The sequence below is a fragment of the Ursus americanus genome, chromosome 16 (genome assembly GCF_024610735.1).
Source record: "Ursus americanus isolate L20-20 chromosome 16, mUrsAme1.1.p, whole genome shotgun sequence".
NCBI lineage: Eukaryota > Metazoa > Chordata > Mammalia > Carnivora > Ursidae > Ursus > Ursus americanus.
The window spans coordinates 3,864,347-3,889,947 of record NC_142142.1 but is presented as its reverse complement, the minus strand read 5'-3'; the positions used below and the strand labels follow the sequence as shown (position 1 = coordinate 3,889,947).

At 49.1% G+C, this 25,601-nt stretch overlaps 2 protein-coding genes across 5 annotated transcripts in view; one reads left to right on the top strand and one right to left on the bottom strand.

Moving 5' to 3' along the window:
* The window catches only part of FHIP1B (FHF complex subunit HOOK interacting protein 1B), a 162,974-nt gene that overhangs the window by 41,971 nt on the left and 95,402 nt on the right, over positions 1 to 25,601 (bottom strand). The gene's annotated exons all lie outside the window — the stretch shown is intronic.
* Positions 6,414 to 24,664, top strand: CCKBR (cholecystokinin B receptor). 3 transcript variants are annotated; one of them, XM_045783038.2, is made up of 5 exons: positions 6,414 to 6,482; positions 22,210 to 22,461; positions 22,608 to 22,860; positions 23,161 to 23,333; positions 23,515 to 24,664. In XM_045783038.2, exons 1-5 carry the CDS (start codon positions 6,431 to 6,433, stop codon positions 24,051 to 24,053), a joined length of 1,269 nt encoding a protein of 422 aa, XP_045638994.1. In that variant the 5' UTR covers positions 6,414 to 6,430; the 3' UTR covers positions 24,054 to 24,664. The 3 variants fall into 3 exon arrangements, with proteins under 3 accessions (XP_045638994.1, XP_045638995.1, XP_045638993.1); XM_045783037.2 differs by lacking the exon at positions 6,414 to 6,482 and adding an exon at positions 13,577 to 13,826; XM_045783039.2 differs by lacking the exons at positions 6,414 to 6,482; positions 22,210 to 22,461 and adding an exon at positions 13,576 to 13,826.

The following is a 25,601-nucleotide window of genomic DNA, read 5'->3' as shown; positions in this document are numbered from 1 at the left end:
ACATATGCTTTCTCACAAACATAGGTATGCCTTACACCCACACACACACACACACAAAATATATATATATATATATATATATATATATATATATATATATATATTACATTATATATGCATACATTCATTCATGCACGTCATAAAGACCTATATACTGAGACTCACCCACCAATAGACACACAGATGCCCTCCACAGGTGTGCACACACTTGTGAACACACAGAAATGCACCCAGAGCCCTCTTCTTCCAAAATATCCTTTAAATGCCTCCCATATGGGAAGTTCACAAATGTTGCCTGCAAGTTGCACTTCAGTAAAGTATTTGCTTCCTCACTAAGCATTTATGGGAGTGACAGGAAAAGGCGAAGCCAATGGTGGGCCAGGATGAATTCTGTCTGAATTCTGAGTCACAGGGGGCAAGGCGCATGGGCTGCGTAGTAGCTAGTGGGTTTGATTCAAAGGGGCTGGGGTGCATGATGAATTGAGAATCAGTGCTGAGCCAAGGCAAAGCTGGGTTATGCATCACACTGTTGAAAGTGTGCACATGCTTTCATAGGTATATTCACATATACACACTGACCATTATAGTTCATTCCAGAGCGTGTATCCTTAACTTTGTGAACCCTGAGTGATTTGACCTAGCTTAGTGGACCAGAGCAGACACCTCTGCTCCTCCTTCCTTCCTCTGGCCCAGCCCTGGAGCCTGGGGCCAGGGCTACCCCATGTCTGGGATGCATTTCAAGGGGAGAAGAGTTCACAGGGCCACTCGCCTGGCCCTGCTCTACCCTGTCAGTTGTTAGAGCCGGCTTTGGTGCTGCCAGAAATCCAGCCCTCCCTCTGTATGATATTTCAAAAGACAGAGTGGCAGATGGAGACGAGGTGGAGTGGAACATCCTGGTTGGGAACAGCTGGAGATTAGTGTTTGGGGAGTTTTTGAGTAACTTTGGCATACTTGGAGGGAGGTCTGCAGGCTTGGGGCAGAGAAAGTGTTGTGGGGTCTCTGGGGAGGAATCTGATATCATCTCCGAATCATATTCACCCTGGTCACAACTTTAGCTCCTCCAGGGCCTGGCCAGTCTTTGTCTAAGCTGTGCCAGGTGGCATTTTAAAATGTACCTTGGGTTTCTTTGTTTTAAGTTTTAGGTCATGAAATCACCAATGGGAAATGTATGAATATACCATAATGTGTTTATCCGTTTACATATTGATGGACATCGAGGTTGCTTTCACTTTCTGTCTATTTCAAATAAAGCTGTTCTGAATAGTCAAAAAAAATAAAATAAAATAACATGTACTTTGGATTTAATTTATCAGTATGACTGAGGGATGACACATAGAGGTCAATGCCATTGAAAGAAGAATTTATTATTTACAGTCCCCAAGAGGAAGGGGCACACCCCCATGCAGGGCCACACAGGGAAGCACCAGGGTGGTGAGGAAGGAGAAGGAGCAAGGGAAAAACACAGGCAAAAAACTCTTATTATGCTCGTGCCGGGAAGGTTTTAGGTGGGGACATCCCATACTGGGCAGGAAGCAAAGATATGGGAGCTTGTGGGTGGAGAGCTCGTAATACGATTTTCAAGAACCCATGAAAGCAAGACCACAGAGGAGATATAAACAGCCCTGATCAGGTCGGCCCATGATTTCAAGATGCCAAATCATCAATTACTGAATATCAAGAATAATTATTACAGGTAGTAGGAGAGAATGAAGGGTAGGGCCCTGGGTGCTGTCAGGGCAGGATGTGTGGGAGCATCTGCTGATGTGGGGTCATGGAGACATTCCCTCAGAACTGTTGGTGTCCTCAACACCGAACAACCTTTCAGATACGGTGGATGCCAGTGACACAGGTGCGCCCAGACATGAGAGACTGGGAACACACCTTTCTCAGATAGCCGTAGGAACTGAGGCTATGGCTGGAGTCCAGGTGTCAGGAGACATGACGAGGATCATTGCACAGTAATTCATTTAAAACTATGTGATTATTTCTCATCTCTTCCTCACAAAATATGAGAGCTGGCACTCAGTCTGTCTTGTTCATCTCTGTCTCCTCAGGGCCAAAACTGTGCCTGACACAGCGTACATCCTCAAATATATATTTGGCAACCAAAGAGATGGGAGTTGAGACAGGTAAAGGCCTAATGTTGGAGAAAGATGCATGTTGATTTCTTAAGAGATTTTCCTACCATCGCTGCCCTCAAATTGTGTTGAGCTAGACATGGGTGGGTATGTTATACAGGCCATTTTTGTGGTACCCGATGGATTTAGGGAGCTGAGAATAAGCTTTCCATTGACCCACTAGAATGTGCATACCTGTCCCAGGAGAAGGCTCTCTTAGAACAGGCGGCTCCTGCTGCCCCCATAGAATCCTCCTGTTCTGGCCATCTTCCCTGTTCTGGATGCAGAAACAAAACTCTTCTGGGGCCCAAGGCAAGTCTAGCTCTGCCTCTGCAGTTCCAGGATGAGGAGGATTCCTCATGGTGGAGCCAGCAAGCCCGAAGACATCTTGAATATCAGCAACACCATGCTGGGGTCCTCTAGTGCTGGGGAGTGACTTCCATCACTGCATGACAGACACTGTTCTACCAATTTGGGATCAAACTGGATAGAGTTAGGTCAGGACAGGTAGAATGGGCAGAATATTAATATTAGTTACTGTGTAGTAAGTACTAAGCAAAGTACTTATATATGTGGCAGGAAAGTTTACTGAGATACTCATTTTGGTTTTATCCATTTCATCCCTCCTCCCATCATAAGAAAGTACTAAATCTTTGTATCTCCTGGACTTACAGCTGTTTTGTTTTGTTTGTTTGTTTTTAAGTAGGCCCCATGCCCACCATGGAGCCCAGTGCAGGCCTCGAACTCAAAACCCCGAGATCAAGACCTGAGCTGAGATCAAGAGTCAGACGCTTAGCCAACTGAGCCACATGGGTGCCCCAAAGCTGTTTGAATTACAGAGTCAAGAATAGAAATTTTCAGAAACTCTTTACCCTAACTTTTGTTTGTGACAAAAGGGATTCTAGGTGAATTGTGCCCAATTGTCTGTGAGGGCTTAGAGTTGAAGAAGCAGGAGCTTCTGAACCCGAGGAGAGGAGATGCCCCAAGACTAAGAAAAGGAAAGGGATTCTTAAGTATTGTATTAGTTTTTTTGCTGCTATAACATGTTTCACATAAACATGAGTTTAACAGCTTAAAACAGAACCCCTTTATAATATCACAATTCTGTGAGTCAGAAATTCCAGCACAGTGGGTACAACTGGGTCCTCTGTTCAGGGCCTCTAAGGCCAAAATCAAGGTGTTGGGTGAGCTGGCCTCCTTCCGGGAGGCTCTGGAAAAGAATCTGCTTCCAGGACCACTTAGGTTATTAGAAGAATACAGTTTCTTTTGGTTGTAAAACTGAGGCCCTTGTTTCCTTGACACATGGTCCCTTTATCTTCAAGCCAACAAAGCTGTTGTGAAATCTTTCTCATTCTTCAAATCTCTTACTTCCCCTTCTATTACAAGACTGAGAAAGATCTCTGCCTTTTAGAGCTCCTGTGCTTAGATTAGGTCCACCTAGATAATCCAAGATAATCTCTCTACTTTAAGGTCAGCTGATTATTAATCTTACTACCACAAAGTCCTTTTTTTTTTTTTTTTTTTTGGTCATAATCACAGGAGTAACACCAGATGGCAAGGTAATGGGAGCCAAAATTCTACCTATCACAGGGTTTCTGGGGAGGAAAGCAGCCTGGACCCCACTTTCACGGGGGGTCCAGAATAGGGACCACTATGAATAGAGTCTTTGGAAAGGGGAGAAAGATGACCCTGGCTCAAACTGGCACTGGAGCCTCAGAGCAGCGCCACCTAGGGGAAGAACAGGCTTGAGCAAGATGCGTATCCGCATAACCCAGCACAGTCTCTAAACTCAGGCCTTCCTCCTGCCCACCGCCCCGCCCCCTTTTCTGTTCAACATAAAACCCACAGAGACATTTTGCAAGACACTAAATTGTGGGAAAAGACAGTGAAAGAAAGCCAGAAAACATAGAATGAGATTAAATTTTCCATAAGGTGGGCAGTTAAAAGCTTAGATGACAATAGTCTGATTTAGGGAACCAAAGAAAGGTCCCATTTTTTCACACACTGTTATGGAATCATTCATAACTGCTATCTCATACATTACCTCATTATCTCTTACAACAATGTTAGGAAGCTTAAATTGTTATTATCCTTATTTTTCTAAGTCAGAAACTGAAGTTTAGAGGGCAACTAAAAATATTAGATATGACTTATTGAGAAGCTATTCTGTGCCAGGTCCTGGGTTAAGTGCATTGTTCCAATCAATTCTCGCAACTACATGAGAAAGATGCTACTACTACCCCATTTTAAAATGAGGAAACCAAGGCTCTGGGAGACTAGATAATTTGCCCGATATCACAGGGGTCCCAAGTCACATGGAATAAAACCTAGGTCTGCCTTGCTGTTTCTTTCAGAGAGATAAGTAAAGGGGCCACCTCAGCTGCAGCTAAGGCCAGGCAAGCTCCTGCCTTTCTTAAGAAGGACTGTCGGGAGCAGTATCGGGGGTAGCCAGGGGAGAAGAAGCCAGTAGTGCAGAGCAAAGCTTGTTAATCACCAGCAAGCCTGCCCAATGTGCTGAAGTATTGATCTCAGGGCTGCAGCCAAGATAAAGGACCACCCAGTGCTCTGGAGATCTGCACCCATGCAGCTGTGGGAGGAGGGCAGAAGTTTTGGAGGGGCTGCTGGATTCCCACAGGGGTGAGCTGTAATTCTCCTATAAGAATTGTTCAAGGGCCCTGCTTCTGAGAGCCCAGCTGATTCTAGCTCAGCTCTTCTCCCTCCCACGGGACCTACGGCCTCACCCACGTCTCTCCTGGGATCACTAACCTCAGGACACCTTGGCCTGGCTAAGATTTGAGATGTACACTCCTCCTCAATGTTCCCAATTAGCTACACCCACCCACCCCCACACACACACACATGCAGAGTCTTCTTCGGCCTCCCTACTTCATCTTTTTCTTTCTGAGAGTTTGGCTGCTCGCCCAAGAGACAGATGGAAATTAAGTATCAAGCTTGGGAGGAAATCACATTCATAGGGAGAAGGACCATCCAACCCAAGGAAAGATCCAGTGCAAACACTAGGTGCCAGGAGCAGGAGGTAAGGTGGGTGGATTCTAGCTTGAGGCTGAAGCTAGGGTTTGGCTTGAGGCTCAGATCAGAAAAGGATGGTTAAGCCAGTTAGAGCTGGGGTCAGAGTCAAGACCCAAGTCAGGGCAGGTATGAGGCTGCCTAAAAGCACAACAGATGGGAAAGAGCTTGGAGCCAATCCGAGTCAGATTTTAGTTCTGAAATATCACTTACTAGCTGGGGGACTCTCAGCCTCCTACACAATCTTTCAGGGTTGTTGAAAGTGATGCTTGGAGAATTAAAATGTAAATGAGATAATGATGTAAACTGCCTGCCAGTGCCTGACAAGTAGCAAGTGCTTAATAATGAATGGTAGCTATGACCGTTATTCCTACCCCTCTAGCAGAGGTTGTGTCTTTGAGGCAGTGGGGCACAGGTGGTCTGGCCCTGCTCAGCCCTGGGCCTCCGGTCTGTCCTGGCAATGCCCGATCTGGCCAGCAGAGGGCGCAGGGCTCCCATTCCCTCCCCTCCTACCTCCAGCCCAAGCCTCGTAAAGCTAGGAGAACTAAAATCTTAGGGCCAGGGAAAAATGGAGTCTTAGGGACAGAACCGTGGTCTCAACTGGCTTGTAAAAACTTGATTTTTTAGCAAAGACTAAAATGCAGCAGTGATGATGCCGGAAGTTGTGCCAAGTCAGACCCTGAGGTAGCCCTGTTGGGGGCAGCACTACCGAATAGCTGGGAGTACTCAGGACTGCCCTCTCCTACAGCTTGAAAAATCTTTGTGCTTTTCATTGAACACACATGGGCCCTCTGTCTGGCATTGCCTTTCCAGTTTCAGTATCTTGGCTTGTCTTCAACCTTGCTGTTCACCAACAGGTACCACAGGGCCCCACAGGCTCGTAACTCGGGTGTGTTCATGGATGCTCTCTCTCTGGTGACTTCCGATTTTTTAGCTTTCAAATGAGACCCTGACCTAGGAGATCCAGCCCTCTCTTGGTGTACATGCGAGAGGCCATGTCTGAAGCCAAGCGTAGCCATCGGTGAGCTCCAGCCCCTTTGTGTGTGTGCTCGGCTCTCCCCAGCACAAGTCCCAGGTTCCGGAAGGTGGTCCTTCCCCTTGCTGCTTTCCTCTGACCAACACCCCTGCCTGCTCCAGCTCCAACCCGTCTGTCTTCTCAGCCTGCTCCCTCTTTAATTATCCCAAGAGAAGAGCCTCCTACGTGGGCAGGGAGTGTGTGGGCAGGAGCTCAGCACAGAAACATAGCTGCACATCACAGAAACGCAGACAAGAGAAGGCCTTGAAAGATGTGGAGAGAAGGCAGCCTAATGAGCCACAGAGGGAGGGCTGAGCCGGCGGGTGAGTGGGCACCCCAAGGACTACCCTGTGACTGGTTCCTCTCCTAGCCGTGCATGCGTGTCAGAGCCAGAGGTGCTGGGGGCAGAGCCTAGCCCACGCCCCTCACACCACTGTGTGTGTGTGTGTGTGTATGTGTGTGTGAACACGGGGTTTCCTGGGTAAAAGCTAATATTTTGTGGAGCTGCAAGATGCCTAGAAGAAGCAGTCCCTTATAAAGCAGGTTATCTGACTGTGCATTACGCACTATAGTCTCCCCTCTTTAGTTGTTTCCCCAGAACATTTACTGAAGTGTTGTTTAAACGTTCCCCGCTTATCTCAATTGTGATACAGAATATTGAAAGAAGGATCATGTGCCCACACTTGAGCCAGTGTGGCAGTAGCTAGGTGACTGAGACTTCCCCAAGGGAAAGGTAAACTATTCTAGCTGTAAGAGTCAAGCTTGGTGGGCCAGCACTGCCCTTCAAAACACACACACACACACACACACACACACACACACACACACAGAAACCAAAAAAACGTGACAACCTTGGCAGGTCAAGGCTTGAATCAAAGAAGCAACTTCCCTCAGAACTGAGCTTGGCCCTCTGTCAGGACATCCTGCACTTGCTTCCTTGACCTCTTAGGTTTCTGACTTGTTCTGGGATGAGGGTCAAGGTCTCTTTCCTGTGGTCATCCATACTGACTTTGCAGTTCCCTCCCTGCCTTGATCTCAAGTCCCCTGTTTCCTGATCCTGAGCAACCCCATTCTCCCTAAAGGCTGAGTTAATCCCTGGCATAGATGGAATTTCCTGATTTTGAGAAATATCTTCTACCCTCTTAGCACTTCATTTTCATGCCCTCCTCTGCTCATGGTATTCCCCCTTCTCCACTTGACCGATTACTTGGAGTTTTTTTCCTCTTATAAACCATCTTCTGGAAACAATCTATATCCATCACCTCCCGGCCCTCACCTCCCCAATGCCCATATGCCTTTAGTTAGAGGGAACGGCATGAGCAAGGTGCAAGGGCGATGAACAGCATGGAATGCACCATGAAACTATAAGCAATTCAAGGTTCCTTGAGCACAAAGACAGCAAACAAGTAATGAGAATAGTGTGGAAAGTGGTTTGAGAACCTGTTGGAGAAAATGGCAGGAGCCAGAGCCCTGGAATATAGGTAAGCAAAAGGACAACTATAAAACATGTAAGTGTAAGAATTACCGTAACGAAAGGTACGAGGTGTTGCAGAAGTACCTAGGAGAGAAACCCAGGAAAGCTTCTCAGAGGAGTTTCCCCCTCTGTAACCCCTTTCCCAACACAAGCTTCTTTGAACATTCTCCCAACTCCCATGTTACCTAAGCCAGCAGTCCTGTGAGGATAGCACACCCTCTGCAGAAAGGGGTGTCTCCTTTTCCTTTCACAGCTCAGTGCACAGATATGGGGTCCTCTGTGCTCGCCGATGCTTCTTCTTCACTCTCAGTACACCCCTGCTCTCTGACACTCATCCATACGATCTTTGCACTACTCTCTTCCCTTTCTCCCTGCTGACAGCTCCAGCTTCTGACGCCTACTCACTTTAGACTTCGTTACTCACTTCATAGTTCTGTCTTCTCCAAGTGAGATTTCGTGGCCATTATTTTGCCTTTGTCCTTTTGTTTTTCACTCCCACCCAACTGGCAAAATATCAACTTTGGATGAACTGAACAATCAATAGTGTCCATGCTTGCATCCAACCATCTGAGCTCTGCTGGAGAAACTGATACCACTAGAAAGTCATGGTCACCAACTCCTAAGTGGGTCCCAACGCTTACTTACTTACTTACTACATTCCTCCAGTGTCCGCTCCCCCTTTCCCATTTTATATAGTTTTCTTTAAAAACCATCTAAAAAAAAAACTGATTACTAAAGTTCAGTCTTATCCACTCACACACACACACACCACACACCACTCACTGATAACCAGATCTCCAACTTCAAAGAAAAAATAGAAATACAAGACAGCAGCTCCCATTAAATCTATGCACCGCCTGTGTAAATTAAGATACAAAACAAGTCGCTATGACAAGAGGAGAAAATATGTAGGTCCTCCAGACTGCAGTTCCTTTTTCATACAAGAGAACCTGAGTAGTAAAACAGCTCGAGTATAGGAGACCCAGGCTCCTACCATCTTATCACTCTGCCATCCCTAGTGTGTTATCTTCATGGCATGACTGAAGATTCACATTCAACCTGCAGGAAAGGGCAAAGAGGAAGAAACAGTCCACTCCTCTCCTATCTCACTTCCACCCACAACCACTGTCCAACATGTGCTCATAAAGCCACACTTAGCTGCCAAGGCGTCTAGGAATTAATAGTTGCTAGCTGCTCAGCCGTGACTTATTTGCATCTATAATTATTCTCTTCTAACTTCCTCTTACAATTGAGTCTCTACTCCTATCAAAAGCTAGAACCTTCCACATGTGCTCTGAATTCCATATCTCCCTGCCTTCTCAGGAATCTTGCATTTGAAATTAATTAACTTCTCTCTCGCTCGCTCGCTCTCTCTCCTTCTCTCCCTCTCTCCTTCTCCCCCTCTTCTCCTTTCTCTTTTGTTTTCCCTTTCTTTTTTATGATGGCTTCCTCCCCTTGTTTTCCTCCCAGCTCTCTGTCTGCTCCTCTTGGTCTCCTTCCCCGGCTGGCCTTTCTCTACCCAGTCTTTAAATATGGTCTTTTCCAGACTTCTGACCTGGTTCCTCATTTCTCATTAATTCTATGGTTTGTATTACTTCCTATGCAACCTGTATAATCCGCTTCCTACTGGAATTCCTACTAGATGTCTAATAAGCAGCTGAAACTTATCAGGTCCAAAATGGAACAGATCGCTGGTGGGAGTTGCTGTCTGAGGGTTCCTATTTTCTCTATGAAGTGGGAGGCCGGGTTATTTATTGTCAGGGAAGGATGGTATGCGTGAGTGGTGGCGGGGGGCGGGGGTTGGGGAGAGGACATGAGAGATTTTACAAGTCCAAAAACATTGGAAAAAATATTGTGTGAAATGAGAGAAAGAAGGTGATCGGAGAAATTCAGTAAAACCTTTTTGCTCATTTTTGGAAACATCATCGTATGTGAGCACCTAAATCGTGATGCCCAAAACCCCTGGCTTTGGATTGTAACTTTTTCACTAAGTAGTTTTATGGCTTTGGGAAAGTTACTTGAACTCTCTCTCTCTCTGAGCCGCAGTTTTTTCAGCTAAAATAGTGATCAACCATATTGGACTGAAACGTGTAGTTCTTGGTGAGGATTAAAAGTAATGTGCTTTGAACAGAGTAGGTGATCACCAAAGAGCTCCTATCTAGTTACCAGAAAACTTATTCCTTTTCATCTCATCCTCCTCCCTCACCCTCCACATGGAAGCATCCTCTAAATTCTGTCTGCCTCCTAAACAGCTCCTGGATCCATCTTCACTGCCTCCATGACTTTAGCTCAAGCCGCTATCATCTGTCACCTGAGTTGCGTCATGGACTCCCAACCTGTCCCATCCCTTAAGTTGCTCTCCACACCAGCTGCCATAGCCGTTACTCCAAATATTTCTAAGCCTAAAATTTCCAGCACTTCCACGTCTTCCCCCCGTGGCTTGCAAGGGTCTGTATTTGCTACTTCCTGCGACTGAGAGGTGTGTTCGTTTTCTATTGCTACTACAACAAATTACTATGAATTTGGAAGCTTAAAACAACATCCGCTTAGTAGGTCACCGGCATGTGGGCCAGAAGTCTGGTACTATATGGCTGCGTCCTCTGCTCAGGGTGTCACCAGGCTGAGGTCAAGGTGTCAGCCAGATGAAATTCTTTTCTGGGTTCTCCCGCTTCCGAGCTCATTCTTGTCATCAGCAGGATCTAGTTCCCTGCGGTCTTAAGACTGAAGTCCCTATTTTCTGGCTGGCTGTCAGTCAGAGACTGCTCTTAACCAGCACCCACTCTCAGGTACGTGCTCTGCACCCTACTCCTTCCTCAAGCCAGCCACAGCCCCTTGCATTCCCTCCCACGTGGCCCCCTCCGTCTTCAAGCCAGCAACCGTGTGTCAAATCCTTCTTCTTCAAATGATGTCCTCCTCTGCTGCCAACAGAGTAAATTCTTGTGACTTGGTTAGGACTCATTGGATAATCTCTTTATCTTGAAGTCCACTGATTAGTAGCATTAATTACACCTGCAAAATCTCTTTTGTCATACAACATAATGGTGAAAGTAGCATCTCATCATATTTACAGGTTCTACCCACACTCTAGGGAAGGAGATCGTACAAGATGAGAATCCTTTGGTGCCATTTCATAATTCTGCCTACCACAGGAGGGGAAGCCAGGAAAAACGTCCCTGAGAAATGCTGATACCTTAAGCTGAGATGAGAGGGATGAACAGGAGTTAATTCGATAAAAGAAGGAAAGCTTCCAGAGACCATGTGCAAAAGCCATGTAACTGACAGAATATATCCAAAAAAAAAAAAAAAAAAGGACTAAAGGAAGGCCAGTGCGTCTACAGGGAAGAGAACAAGGGCCACGGGGACTTGAAATAAGGTGGTTAGAGAGGTCAATAGGAGGCAGACCACACAGGCTTCAGAGACTCTGGGTAAAGGTTTTCTCTATCCCCAAAGCAAAGGTCAGAAGAGTGCCACAATCCGATTTGTGTTCTGCACGTATCACTCCGGCTTTAAGGTGGAGGGTGGATGTGAGGAGGCATCAGCAAAAGGTGGCGGACCACGGAAGAAGCTAGGAGAGCGGTGCAAGGAACAGTGGGATAATGTCGGTGCAGATGCAAGCGGACTGATTCAAGGAACACTCAGTGGCTAAAATCAACAGGACTTCATGATTGATTGACTATGGGAGGGAGGCAGTTACGTTCCCCAGGAAGCAGAGTCTGAGACAGAGATTACTGTGGAGGATGTTTACTAAGGAGTGCTCTTGGAGTCAACACCTGTGCAAGAGCAAGGATGAAAGGACGGGGTGAAGGGAGAAGCAGAGCAGTGATTCAGTCCCCACAAAGGCCTCGGTCAAGCCCGTGAGGAGCTGTGCACATCCTTCAGAGTTGTCCTCTGTTGGGGTGAGGAGGCTGAACCTTTGCACCTCTGTGCTGAGCCGTCACTGGATGCAGGATGCCTCAGGAAGGGAACATGACCTCGCCTGAGCAGGCTTTCCTCGGCTCGGCCAACTCCCCAAGGGCCTCGCAGTTGAGGGCTGACTTCCCGAAGCTTCTCTGCAGCTGCAGAATAAATCCCTCGTATTTGGAGAAGAGTCTGGGCTTTTTGTCACAGCCTCTATTCCAGGTGAAGGAACATAAGGGAGTAAGGCAGCCAGGCTGATTCCTAAATTTCTGATTTGTGTATCTTCGCAGAGGCTCGTCCAACCATATGCTGTAATCGTTGGCTTACCTGTCACTTTCCCCCAGGAGAGTGGGAGCTACTCGGGCACAGAATGTATCAGACAACTAGTACACAGCCCTATAGCTGGCACATACTTTGCTGAACAAGCGAATGCCCGGCTACTCCTACTTCCACTCCTCTCTCTCCTACATTTCCTTTGCTCCCCGCCCCCACAAACCCCGTCATCCAATGTGGGAAAAGTCCAGCAGGTTATCTGAGGTGCCACCTGTGCTGGAGCTGAACAAACAGCAAATCAGGCTCTTCTGGTCCAGGGCGCTCTGATGGGGAAGGCAGGCAGTGCCAGGAGGAGGGCAGTGGGGGGAGACAGGTGACAACATCCCCACCCACCACAGGCTTAGATCCTCCTTCAGCGCCCCAGCCCCTATAAACTCAGTGCTAGCTGGAACAGGTCCTCTCCAAAAGACAAATTGGAGAGGGCTCTCTGAACTCCCCATAAACTCGGATCTCATTCACAGTCTGAACTGCTCTTTGACTGAGGCCCCCACCTCTAACAGATACTGCTGGGGGCCAGAGAGTGGAATTTCAAAGTCATATTGGAGTTTCCTTGGAATGGAGGAGAATGGATAGCTAGCCTCGCTGAAATATTAGTGGAGGCAAGTCCTGCCTGAGGAACTGAACCCACCACCTCAGTCCTGGGCATACCCCCTTAAGCTTTGCTCCCGCTGCACCCCAGTGATCTGGCGCCCTTCGGGTCCCCTCTCGTGGGAACCTGCCACCCCACACAGGCTGCTCCAACTGCACGGAGAGCAAACAGGGAGCGTCAGTGTGACGGTGAGGGTGGGCGCTGCCTGGAGACCACGAGAGCCAGCCGCCTCCTTCCCTTTTGTGCCAGTGATGGGCCGGGATTGGAACCAAACCCCACCATCAGCCCACCCCTCCCCCATTTATTCTAAGCAGTTCTCTCTGCTACCCAGGCCGCCCTCACACCCAAGTCAGACTCTTCCTCCGCGCAGCCCTTTTGCGCGCCAAGATTCCCGAGGACAAATGCTGCCCGCCGCCGCCACCACCCCCCGCTCGCGGTCCTTGCCTGCTGCGGAGGGTTCCTTGGGAGCTTTGGGTGGAAGCTTAGGTGTTGGGCCCCGAAGTAGGAGGTGGAGGGTGTGGGGGCAGATTCAGGGGCCACTCCAGCCCCTTGGCGAGGAGATGCCGGGAACTATGGTATCGCGGTCACTGGAGCCACTGCGGCATAGTACAGTACCCCGCGCCTGATGCCACTGTGTTAAATGCCACCTCCACGTCCCCTGACCCACCAGGGAAAAATGCTAGATCCCACGGCAGCCGCACCCCACCCAACCCCTCTTACCCGCCTCCCCGCAACCTCCCTACCCGCCACCCCTCCATCCACCCGTAACCCCCACCGCTACCCTCGCCAACACAGGCACACACGCGCGTGCACGCACACACACGCATGCACACACACACGCACACACACACTCCCAAGAATTCCGCCGAACCCGGACGGTGATGAAGGGGAGTGGGCGGGAAGGAAATCTCTAGGAGAAGACCGCAGAGACTAGGGAGGGGGCGAGCCTGAAGGACAGTCCCGGTGGGTGGGGGGAGCGTGGAAGTCCTGAGCGTGGGAGGGGGGCGGAGAGTCACCTGGCGGGACCGAGGCGGACGAGCCTGGGAGAGAGGCGAGCCTAGGCGGGGCGAACAGAGGAGGAGCGGCGGGGCAGGCAGGGGCCAAGGTTGGGGGCGGGAACCAGGCGGGGCGGGAGCCTCCGCCCGAACCGCTGCGGGAGCAGGTGGAGCCGCAGCCGGAGCCCGCCCGGCCGAGCGGAGGGAGGCGGTGGCTGGGCCGGGGCCATGGAGCTGCTAAAGCTGAACCGGAGCGCGCAGGGGTCCGGACCCGGGCCGGGGGCTTCCCTGTGCCGCCCGGGGGGGGCCCTCCTCAACAGCAGCGGTGCGGGCAACCTCAGCTGCGAGCCCCCTCGCATCCGCGGAGCCGGGACACGAGGTGGGTGCCCCCTAAACCTCCTCCACCAGTTCCTTCTCGCTGCACCCCACACTGATAGAGTCCCCCACTGCCTCCTCTAACGCCTACACCATCCCCTCACAGTACTCCTTCTCAGTCCCCAAACAGCTCCCCCCGACACTTCTGCCCCCCCCCCCCCCCCGCGGCTCATAAAAACTCCATCACAGCTTCACACCACCTGATCAGAGCCCCTTCACGCCCCGGTCTCCGGGCCGCACCCAGAGCTACTGGTCACCCCGCAAACACAGCCCCCTCCCCAACACAGAGCCCCCTTCTAGACACAGACGGTCAGGAATCAAGGACTCCTCTTGCCTATCCTCCGGGTCTCTCTTCCTTTTAAATCCAGTTCACAGAGCCACAATGGGGAAGGAAAGAAAGAAAAGAAGGCAAGACTGTGAAAAAGAAGAGGGCTGGTTGGGGGAGGGAGCACCATGGAAGGTTTAAACGGGAAGTTAGAGTTATAATCTCCTGTGGCCCCCACCCCAACCCCCAGCCTTCCCAAAAGAGATCCTCAAACCTGAGTTAGGCTGGACATTGGGGGCTGCTTCCTAGAGCTGCCAGTCTCCATTTCACTCCTCCTCAAATCCTCCTGCCTCCCAAGGTAGGAATTCTAATCAAGGCACTGTCCCTTCTCTCTTTCTGTCTCCAAGTCCCTTCCAATCCCCTCTCCAACCTGCCTTTCCTCTTAGAGGAAAGAGGTTTCTTCCTCTTAGAGCCTGGCTTCGCCCTTTGTCTCCTATCCCTTGTGCCACCGTCTCCCCCTACCCCCACTGCTTCCACTTTCTCAGTCCCCAAAATGACTTTCACTCCTCCCACGGGCCAACAGCCGCATTTTCTTGATAACCCAGCTCACAATATATGTTTTCCCTTCCTGCACCTTTTCTTTCCTTAAAAGTCTCCTGGACACCTACTGTCGTAGCTGGGCTAAGTGCTGGGGACACAGGAATAAAACAGATCCAGTCTAGACCCTCATTGGTCCATAGTCAAGTGCAAAGGGGAGACAAATCAGTGGGAAAATAACAGTCAGCATGAGAAGTCCCAGGAGAGGGTCTGAACTGTGGGCACCCAAAGGAGATGCAACCCAAGAACTTTCTAGATGAGGGAACCCCGGGAGCTGGGTCTTGAAGTTGGGAGTTCAGTAGGCAGAAAAGGAAGGAGGGGAATTCCAAGAGAGGGGGCAGTACTGAGCATAAGGAAATTATTCTACGTTCAAGAAGGGAAAATGGGAATACATTTTAATTTGAGTATTTACTCCACAAAATAATGTATGTTTTCTCAGACCAGCTGTTACACACTCTCACTTAGATTCTTTCACTCAACAAATATTTATTTAACCAGAGGTAGTGCTAGGCACCAAGACGAGTAGCTCCTCTCTCATGGAGCTCACAGTTTAGTGGGAGAGACAGACAAGTAAGCAGGGAATTGCAGCCCAAAGTGGGATTGTGCCTTAGGAAGGCTGTGGGAACACAGACGAGGAGCCCTAGCCTAGCCTGGCCCAGCCTAGCCTTGGGAATCAAAGTTGGCCTCCTAAGGAGTAATTGAATAAAAATTAAAAAGATGAGGGAGAACCAGACACACGGAGGGGAAGGAATGGCAAAGAGCATTCTAGTAGAGGAACAGTATGATTAAGCACCCAAAGTTTAAATCCGTGATACCTTCCTTCAGTGTGTCAGTGTTTGAGAGCCTGAAACACACACCATAAGAGAGGAATAAGGAACGCTCAGGATAAAGACCAGCCTGGAGGGTTTAAGAAGAGCTTCATAGACCTGGCTGAGGAGTGTGGATTATTTTTTAAGATTTTATTTATTTATTTGACAGAGCAAGCATAAGCTGGGTAGAGGGGCAGAGGGAGGGGGAGAAGAAGACTCCCCACTCTGCAGGGAGCCCAATGACCCAGGGACTCCATCCCAGGACCCTGAAATCATGACCTGAGCCGAAGGCAGATGCTTAAACCACCGAGCCACCCAGGCGCCCCAACAGAGTGGATTTTTATCCCAAGGGCAATGGCAACTACTGAAAGGCTCTGTAGTACAGCCAGGATTAGTTCTATAGTGTAGAGGATGGATTGGAGTACAAGACATGAAAGGTAGGGGGTGGGGGAACACTTTAGAAGACTATTCTATTACTCTGGTGAAAGATGACGTGGGCTTAGACTAAGGTATTTGCAGTGGGGTTGGAGAGAAGTGGGTGGATTTGAGAGGCACTTCTGGAAGTGGAAACAACAGAGCTTGGTGATTCATTAGAAACAGAGAGGGAGGAAGAGGTCAAGGGATGACATCTAGGTCTCTGGCTTGGACAATTGGATGGATGTTGGTGCTGTATCATGGGAAGAACAAAGAAACAGAAACAGGTTTGAAGGAGATTATAAATTCAATTTGGAACCCACTGAGTTTAAAGATAACCAGGTGGGGTTGGCCAGCGAGCTGTCAAATCTGGTGGTCAGAACTTAGGGGAGAGGTACCAGCTGGAAACACAGACCTAAAAGGTCTTTGCCTATAGAAGGTAATGGAAGGAATAGATAAAATCATACAAAGACTGTGTAGGATGTAAAGAAAAGAGGTCCTGGGGCAGGACCCTGAAGAAGACTGATATTTAAAAGCCAGTGAAGGAAGGAGAATCCATGATGAAACCATCAGAGAGACAAGAAGGCAAGAAAAAGATTTTAGCAGTGTGGGATAAGTGATGTCAAACGCTGCTGATGTAAGTTGAATAAGGACAGAACAGCATCCTTCAGATCCAGTAACGAGAAACTCCTAACAAGGAGGAGTTACGGGTGTTAAGGCCTGACTACAGTAGGTTGAAGCTTGGGACAGTGGGGGAGGGGGTTATGAGAAGTGAACCAGGGTGTGTAGACAAAACTTTCCAGAAGTTTGGTAGGGAGAGAGAGGCAAAGAAAAAATAGGACAGTGCTAGAAATAGCATGGGGTTGAGGAATGGTGTGCGGGGTGGGGGAGTTGTCTTTGTGTGTGTGTGTGTGTGTGTGTGTGTGTGTGTGCGCGCGCGCGCGCGTGCACGCGCACACAGTAGAGGCAAGAATCTTTTTTAAATGTTGTTGCAGAATGGGCCAAGAGGGAGAAAAGTTGAAGATACAGCAGACAGCAGGGATAATCAACAGAGCAGGGGACCCTGAGAAAGCAGAACATGAAGTGATGGAGAGCACAGGTGCAAGAACTGGCCTCGTTCATCTGGATGTTGTTCTCCACACAGAGTTAGCTGCATGTTACCCAGGCAGTCAGAAGTTACCCACAAAGACCATTAGCCACTCACTCGGATATTACTCCCACAGATGCATATTAGCCAGGCTCACTCCAGTGTTACTAGTAGAAACGTGGATTTTACCCACATTAGTCTTTTTTTTTTTTAAGATTTATTTATTTGAGAGAGAGAGAGAGCACATGCACACAGAGGGAGAGGGGGAGAGAGAAGCAAACTCCCCACTGAGCAAGGAGCCTGATGCAGGGGTCATGACCTGAGCCAAAGGCAGATCTTCAATCGACTGAGCCACACAGGCGCCCCACCCACATTAGTCTTACAAGTTAACCACACAGACCTGAGTGCTAATGTTCACAAGGATGCTACCCACCGAAAAACAGATGTCACCCACACTTACTTTAACATCGTCCAGTTATTTAGGTGCCGCTCATCCACCAAACACACTTGCTTTCATTTGACTATCCGCACACAGATATTGCCCATGGTCACTTATGCAACCTTTTCCAGACACTACTCATAAAATCACGGATGTTACTCTCACACATTCAGATATTATCCACAAAGACTCCAATGCTCCCTGTGTTCACTCAGGCACTCAGTTATTGTACTCGGTCAGATTCGTATCTCACTTAACATCTTACCATGTTAACATCTCACATCCATACCCACTTAAATATTGTCCGCACATTCTTGGATATGACTTCTGTTGCTCAGCTACCACCACCACCAGTCGGATACACCCCCATTCCCATTCCGACCTCTGGATGTAACCCATGTTTCCTGAAGATGTTATCCACAGACATACCTACAGGTATTACTCTTGTTCACTCGAGTGTTACAACTGGTCTTGCTCTGGCCACTTCAGCAGCACTTACACTAAAATTGGAACAAATGTTACAACACTTGCCCAGATATTATCTAAACCTACATGTATCCCACACTCAATCAGGCATTCCCTACAGACTTCTAGCCATTACCCTTCTCAGACCTTGTCCACAAAAATGTGTGACAAAAATTACTCTCACCCAGTCAGATATTATCTCAAAAACTAAAGTGTTGGGGCGCCTGGGTGGCACAGCGGTTACGCGTCGGCCTTCGGCTCAGGGCGTGATCCCAGCGTTATGGGTTCGAGCCCCACATCAGGCTCCTCCGCTATGAGCCTGCTTCTTCCTCTCCCACTCCCCCTGCTTGTGTTCCCTCTCTCGCTAGCTGTCTCTCTCTGTGTCAAATAAATAAGTAAAATCTTTAAAAAAAAAAAAAAAAAACTAAAGTGTTACCCAATTGTCCCTCTGATATTACCTACACATCCTTCCATATTATTTCCGCTCCCTCGATGCGTACGCATTGACATTCGGATATCCCCATTCGCCCAGCTAGTACCCACAATCAGCTGGATGCTATCCATGCTCACCACAGACACATGAGTATTCCCTTGATGTCTGTGTTCATGGGTGACCAGATCCAACATACCAGTGCGGGATGGCAGGCATCAGCAGCTTCAGTGGTATTTCTTATAAAGCCGTGATTTTTTTTTCATGGCACATTATCTGGATTTTTGTGCTCGTACTTCTCTGCCGGGACAAATGCAGATCCTCGAGACCCCAGAAGCAGAAATGAACTGTCACAGTCTTCTGAGTTCTCTGGCTCAGCAGGAGGATGGCCACAGGTAATCAAGGCACTAGCATCTATAAGGTGCCTCTCCCATTCTTCCACCCCTCCCTTAAGTCCCTAGTGTTGAAGCCACTGTGATGACTCCTATGCCACCACACAAAGGAACAGGGCTGCATACATATAGGCAGAAACACATACACAAGTCTTCATTCCAATCGCTTTTTTGTGACTTTTGAGAAAACTAATAGACTATTATTATTTATTTATTTAAGTAGGTTCCATGCCCAGCATGGAGCCCAACACGAGGCTTGAACTCATGACCCCAAGGGCAAAAGCTGAGCTAAAATCAAGAGTTGGATGCTTAACGGACTGAGCCACCCAGGCACCCTACTAATAGACTATTTTTACAGTAGTTTCAGGTTTACAGAAAAATTGAATGGAAAGCACAAAGAGTTCACACACACACACACACACACACACACACAATTTCTCCTACTTTTAATACCTTACATTAATGCAATACATTTGTTACAATTGATAACCCAATATTGATAAATTATTAACTAAATTCCATAGTTTACATTAGGGTTCACTCTCTTTGTTATATATTCTATGGGTTTAAACAAACGTGTAATAACATCTATCCACCACAGTACCATATAGAATAGTTTCACTGCCCTAAAAATCCTGTGCTCTACCTTTCCATCCCTCCCTCTTTCTCCCCAGGCCCCTAGCTCTAAGATTGCTTTTTCACATCTCCTAACTGTTCAACAGCAAAGACTTGGAGAGATAGCAGTGGCTGAAATAAGATAAAAGCTGGGAATGCCCAGCAAAACAGCAAAGTGCTGGGCAATTTTACTGGGACTGTAGTTTTCTGGAGACCCATGCAAATTGGGAACTTCATAAGAGTGGGCATAGTCTTATCTTTCTGCTCCACCAAGTTCAAGGACACACATGGGACACATCAGTTGGATGAATGAATGAGAAAGGTGCTTTCTATACTTCAGAGCGCCGTACCAACTTGAGGTGTGGTTATTGATTCAAGAACTAGTTGAAGGGGCACCTGGGTGGCTCATTCATTTAAGTAGCCAGCTCTTGACTTCAGCTCAGATCATGACCTCAGGGTCCTGGGATCCACCCCGGCCTCAGTTTGGGCTTCCTGCTCAGCGAGGAGTCGGTTTAAGGATTCTCTCTCTTCCTCTCCTTCTGCCCCACCCCCATTCTCTCTCTCTCTCTCTCAAATAAATAAATAAATCCTAAAAAAAGAAAAGAAAGAAAGAACTAGTTGAAAAGAGACATCCAGAGGAGGATCTGAGAAAGATGATAGAACTAGAGAGATTAAGGAAAGGGGCGGGGAGGGAGGGGAGAGCAGCGGATTGGGAGGAAACACAAAAAGTACAGGATAGACTACCAGCTCTTTTTCTGGGTCGAAGGACCTCTCTGACAGAGGTCTCCCTCATAAATGTTCTTTATCTACACACACACACACACACACACCCTTCAGATTTGCTACACGTAAGCCTTCCTTGCAGAGAAGGTGACATGTGTCTCCAGAGAAACAGAGGCAGGGAGAAGAGGGCATGCTGGGGCTTTAGCGGCACAGAGGTAAAGCACAAATGGGGAAGGACAAAGCAGGTGCATTTGTGTGGAAAGTGACAGAGATGCATTCAAAATCCATTAGCCAGCATGTGTGAACACCTCCTATGTTCAGGACATTACGCTAAGTGCCAGGGATATGCTGAAGAACAAGATGGGCATTGCCCCCGTCCCTAAGAAGCTCAGAGTCCAGTAGGGGAGATAGACAGTTAAACATAATACAGCGAGCAATGCCACACTGGAGTACACAGAGGCAGCAAGAGGCACTGAGATTGAGATTTGACTGGGAGAAGGAGGCAGCATGATGAATGACAGAGGGGTGAGGAAGTAGTAGGAGGCAAAGCATCTGAGAGATCTGATTCAGCGCCTTACTTAGTTGTGTGATCTGAGCAAGGAATGTCACTGCTGGGTTCTGTTCGGGGATCTCTTGTAAATAGCACCCACTAATGCCTACAACCATTTTTGAATAAGTTGGTTATTGTTATGAAAACAGTTTAATTCAGAACCTAATGCAAGAGTCAACGTATGGGGCCACAGAAGGGGACTGCCCCTCTGGGAACCTTCCTTTCCCACAACCTGGAAGACTCTGTCCCTGCCCTCTCTCCCTTCAAGCTCTGCTCTCCCTCATGCTCAGGCCATGGGTTTGAGTGACTGAGTCCAGTTTCATTCAATTCCATTTTGTTTGGGTCTGCTTGGCTGTGATACAGAGGCCCAAAGATGAATCCATCCTCCAATAGACTGACACAAATGAATGGAGTCAGCCCTCTGTCTAGCCCAGCGACACTAGTGTCCCTCCTGTGAGCTCTTTGTATATTCTTCAACTTCACTCCTTATCACACTGTGTGGCAATTATCTGTTTATATATCCAAGTTTCCCTCTAGACTATGGGCTCTCACAGGGAATTTGCCATGTTCATCTCTTTGTCCCCAGCACCTAGCATAAAGGGAGTCCTCTGTAAATGTTTGTTGAGTGAGAATTAATGTTTGGAGACAATTAAAATACAAGGCAGAAAAGAAAAAGTATTCTAATAGATATGTAAGGAACACTCATGGGTCAGAGGAAGGGGAGATTAACTCCAAATGAGGCGTCTAGAAAGGCCTTACAGAAGAGTGGGCAGTTAATCTGACTCTTGAAGGGCAATGGTGAATAGGAATTTACCAGATACAAAAAAACGAGTTTGTGATGGGTGGGGCGTATTAGTGGGGGCTGGTGAAAGAACATTCCAGGCTCAGAAATCAATGTTAGCAAGGGAGGAAGTCATGAGCGTGCATGATGCCTTCAAGAAACTGAGTCATCTAGTGGCTTAAGTGGGTGTTTGCAAGAGGAGGCGAGAGAAGGAAGAGGACAGTTCTCGGAAAATCTGGAAGACATGCCAGAGGGTTGCACACAGTACAGAGCAGGTGAAGGAGTTTGGGGTTTTTTGTTTCATTTTGTTTTTGTTTTAGACAATAAGGACATGACCTGACCTGTGTCTCAAAAGGTAGTGGGTGGTCAACAGTGCCAAATGCTACAGGGAAATCAGTAGAACAGGCTGAGAAGAGATCTTTGGCTTTGGCAGTTAAAGCTTTGTGATCTTGGGAAGAAGTGTCCAAATGGTGATGGAGGAGACAGATGGGGCACTGGACTGTAATGGACTGAGGGGTGAATGCGAAGATGCAAATAATCCTTTCAAGAAGTTTAGCTGTAAAGAGAAGGGGGAATTTGGAGCAAAGCTTGAGAAGAGACAGGCTTTCTCAAGGAGAGGAGGAGTCAAGCCAATTTCACTAAGCCTCGAGGGGCTGGAAGCCCGAAGAATACAGGCTCACCACCCAGTGCGTGGGAGGAGGTGTTTCTGGGATGCAGAGGGATCTAGCTGGGTAGCAGAGGTGGGGAATAAGTGGGCTTGGAGGGTCTTGTTGAGTGGTAGCCAGGCTCCCTACTACCACCTCTCCCTTTTCCCACCCAGAATTGGAGCTGGCCATTAGGGTCACCCTTTATGCAGTGATCTTTCTGATGAGCGTGGGAGGAAATGTGCTCATCATCGTGGTCCTGGGACTGAGCCGCCGCCTGAGGACTGTCACCAACGCCTTCCTGCTCTCACTGGCAGTCAGCGACCTCCTGCTGGCTGTGGCTTGCATGCCCTTCACCCTCCTGCCCAATCTCATGGGCACGTTCATCTTTGGCACAGTCGTCTGTAAGGCAGTTTCCTATCTCATGGGTAGGTGAGACAACCCCATGCCCCCCCTCCTTTCCTAAAGTCCTTGCCATGTATAGGGGTCTTTCCCCATGGGGCCTGAGAAAATCACACCAGTTGAGTGTGTAAGGCAAGTTTCCTAAGTGACCCTTTCCTCCTCCCTTGTTTAGGGGTGTCTGTGAGTGTGTCCACACTAAGCCTCGTGGCCATCGCCCTGGAGCGATACAGTGCCATCTGCCGACCGCTGCAGGCACGCGTGTGGCAGACGCGTTCCCACGCAGCTCGTGTGATTATAGCCACGTGGATGCTCTCTGGACTGCTCATGGTGCCCTACCCAGTGTACACCGCCGTACAGCCAGCAGGAGGGTCCCGTGTGCTGCAGTGCGTGCATCGCTGGCCCAATGCACGTGTCCGCCAAACCTGGTGAGGGTGCCCATTACCTATTCCTGGGGATTCCCTTCTCCATCTCCATCAGCTGCTTGCTGCCAGTCCCCAGAATCCTCCTCCAGCTGCTCCAATACTCCAGTTCCCTTTCCGTACCCACCACCCTGGGATTCCCATTTGGGGCCGCTCCCCAGTTCTCTAGCTCTTCCCAGCAGCACCCCACATCCTACTTCTACCTCAGGGACCTGGTCACCAGCCCTAGAAACAATCCCTGGCTCTTCCTCCATCTGTGATTATAGGTGGACAGATACCTGTGTGATTGATCTGCTCTGTCTCCAGGTCGGTACTGCTGCTCCTGCTTTTGTTCTTTGTCCCGGGTGTGGTTATGGCTGTGGCCTACGGGCTCATCTCCCGTGAGCTCTACTTAGGGCTCCGCTTTGATGAAGACAGTGACAATGAGAGCCAGAGCCGAGTCCGAGGCCAAGGAGGGCTGCGGAGTGGGGCAGGACCAGGTGCGTGAAATCCAGCCTCCACACCCCACCCCCGGCCTTGGGAAGCCACGGGGGCCTAGAGTGGGTGAAGCAGAGAGAAGTGTGAGTGGCAAGGAGGCTGGAAATAGGGGTCTGGTGGGGGTGGGGCTGGCGGTTGAGAGGACTCAGCCCGCCGCTCTGACCACCCACCCTCTGTGTTCAGGTCCTGCCCTCCCCAATGGGCGTTGCCGGCCCGAGAACGGGCTGGCTGGCGAGGATGGTGACGGCTGTTACGTGCAGCTTCCACGCTCGCGACAGACCCTGGAGCTGTCCGCGCTGACCGCGCCCACTCCTGGGCCAGGATGTGGCCCCCGGCCCTACCAGGCCAAGCTGTTGGCTAAGAAGCGCGTGGTGCGGATGTTGCTGGTGATCGTTGTGCTTTTCTTCCTGTGTTGGTTGCCACTGTATAGTGCCAACACGTGGCGCGCCTTCGACAGCTCTGGTGCACACCGCGCACTTTCAGGAGCGCCAATCTCTTTCATCCACTTGCTGAGCTACGCCTCAGCCTGTGTCAACCCCCTGGTCTACTGCTTCATGCACCGTCGCTTTCGCCAGGCCTGCCTTGAGACGTGTGCCCGCTGCTGCCCCAGGCCTCCACGAGCTCGCCCCAGGCCTCTTCCAGATGAGGACCCTCCCACCCCTTCCATTGCTTCACTGTCCAGACTGAGCTACACCACCATCAGCACGCTGGGGCCCGGCTGAGGGGTAGAGGGGGAGTGGAGGCTGAGGCGGGACACACCCATTCCTACAAGCAGGGACCCATCCAGACACACGAGAGACACACAGCCACTGACATAGGAGACTGACGCCCCAAAGCATGGACTGATCCCGATGCGCGCTCACACACACACACAGGTGGCTTACCTGACACAAAAGAAACAAACCAGACTCCCACACAGGAAATCAGGCACACTCTTGACATGGGACTGAGCCTGGCACATCGGAACATGGCACCGACCTTAGACGTAGGCACAGCGTCCCTAGCAATGGACTATCCGTACATAGTGGAAACGCAGAGAGGCTGGCCTGCCTCTCATACACACATAGTAATGGCACTGATTCTTTAGGGCTCCGGAACCTGGCACGGTACTGACTCCTGAGATGTTCCAGGCTGCCCCCAGTTTGATCTCACGGTGTCCTTCCCCATTTCAGCACTGAAAATACCAACCAGTCTAATCTCACACCTCCCTGACCAACAGGCTGTTTTGCACTGAAAAGTCTCTTCATTCCTTTCCATTTCAATACTATGGCCCTGTCCCTTATCCCTCACCCAAACTCTTCAAGAAATAAAAATGACGTGGCTTCCTCCTGAACTTCCTTCCTGGACTTTTTCCCGGGGGGCAGGTGAGGGGCACAGGATTTTGTAGAATCCTCCCTGTCAGGTCACTCTTCCTGCTGCTCACTCCTGTGCATGACCCCTGCCAAAAAGCCCATGGTCTGAGGCTCGATGGGGATGTGGGTATTCCGTCTGGGTTGTCATCCTGGACCCACCTAAATGCCAGTGTCATACACAGTAGCTGGGGATGGGGGTGGGGGTGGGAAGTGGGATATCCAAGATACATCACGATTCCTCAGCGTATTCTGCTGAAGCGGTTCCATGGCTAAGGTACTATATTAATAGATACTTACTAAAATTTTATTGAAATAATAAGAGGAAACACTGTATAATAAGACTCAGTTTATTCAATCTGTGTTTGCAACACCAGGGTTCAGGTCATGATAGGTGTACAGAAGGTAAAGAGTGGGACCTTTTCAATGCACTTTTCTCTGGTGTCAGAATCCGGCCAAGCTTCTGCGCGTGGAAACACCTTTACTGGCCAGCAGCAAAGGGGGGAGGCGGATGCTGGATCTGAATAGGAGGAATCCCAGAGCCTGGCCCCCTTTTGATTGTAAGACTGATCCAGCCCCAGAAAGAGGCAGAGACAGCAACATCATCCCTCCACGCACACACAATGACAGGGAAGATCAGATACCCTCACCAAGGAACATGCATGGATAATCAGAAGTATGATAGTTGGGAGACTTTCTTGACATTTCGTCTTGTAACAGATGGGAAAACTGAGACTCAGAGCAGGAAAGAAAGCTGTTCAAGGTCATACAATAAATTAGAACAAGACAGAAAAAATCCTATTGAAGTAGACACTGAGCTGGAGATGGGAAAGAAGCCATCAGGGGGCAGACCCAAGTTTTGTGAGGCCTGGAGCTTATAAAAGTGGATGCCCTTTTTTTATGAAAAAAGAAAGAAGAAAG

Excerpts from the sequence above, each read along its gene's own strand:
- CCKBR (XM_045783037.2), top strand. The coding sequence starts at position 13,676 with ATGGAGCTGCTAAAGCTGAACCGGAGCGCGCAGGGGTCCGGACCCGGG. Across the intron at positions 13,827-22,209 it reads CCGCGGAGCCGGGACACGAG|AATTGGAGCTGGCCATTAGG; the intron begins GTGGGTGCCCCC and ends TTTCCCACCCAG. Across the intron at positions 22,861-23,160 it reads GCACGTGTCCGCCAAACCTG|GTCGGTACTGCTGCTCCTGC; the intron begins GTGAGGGTGCCC and ends CTCTGTCTCCAG.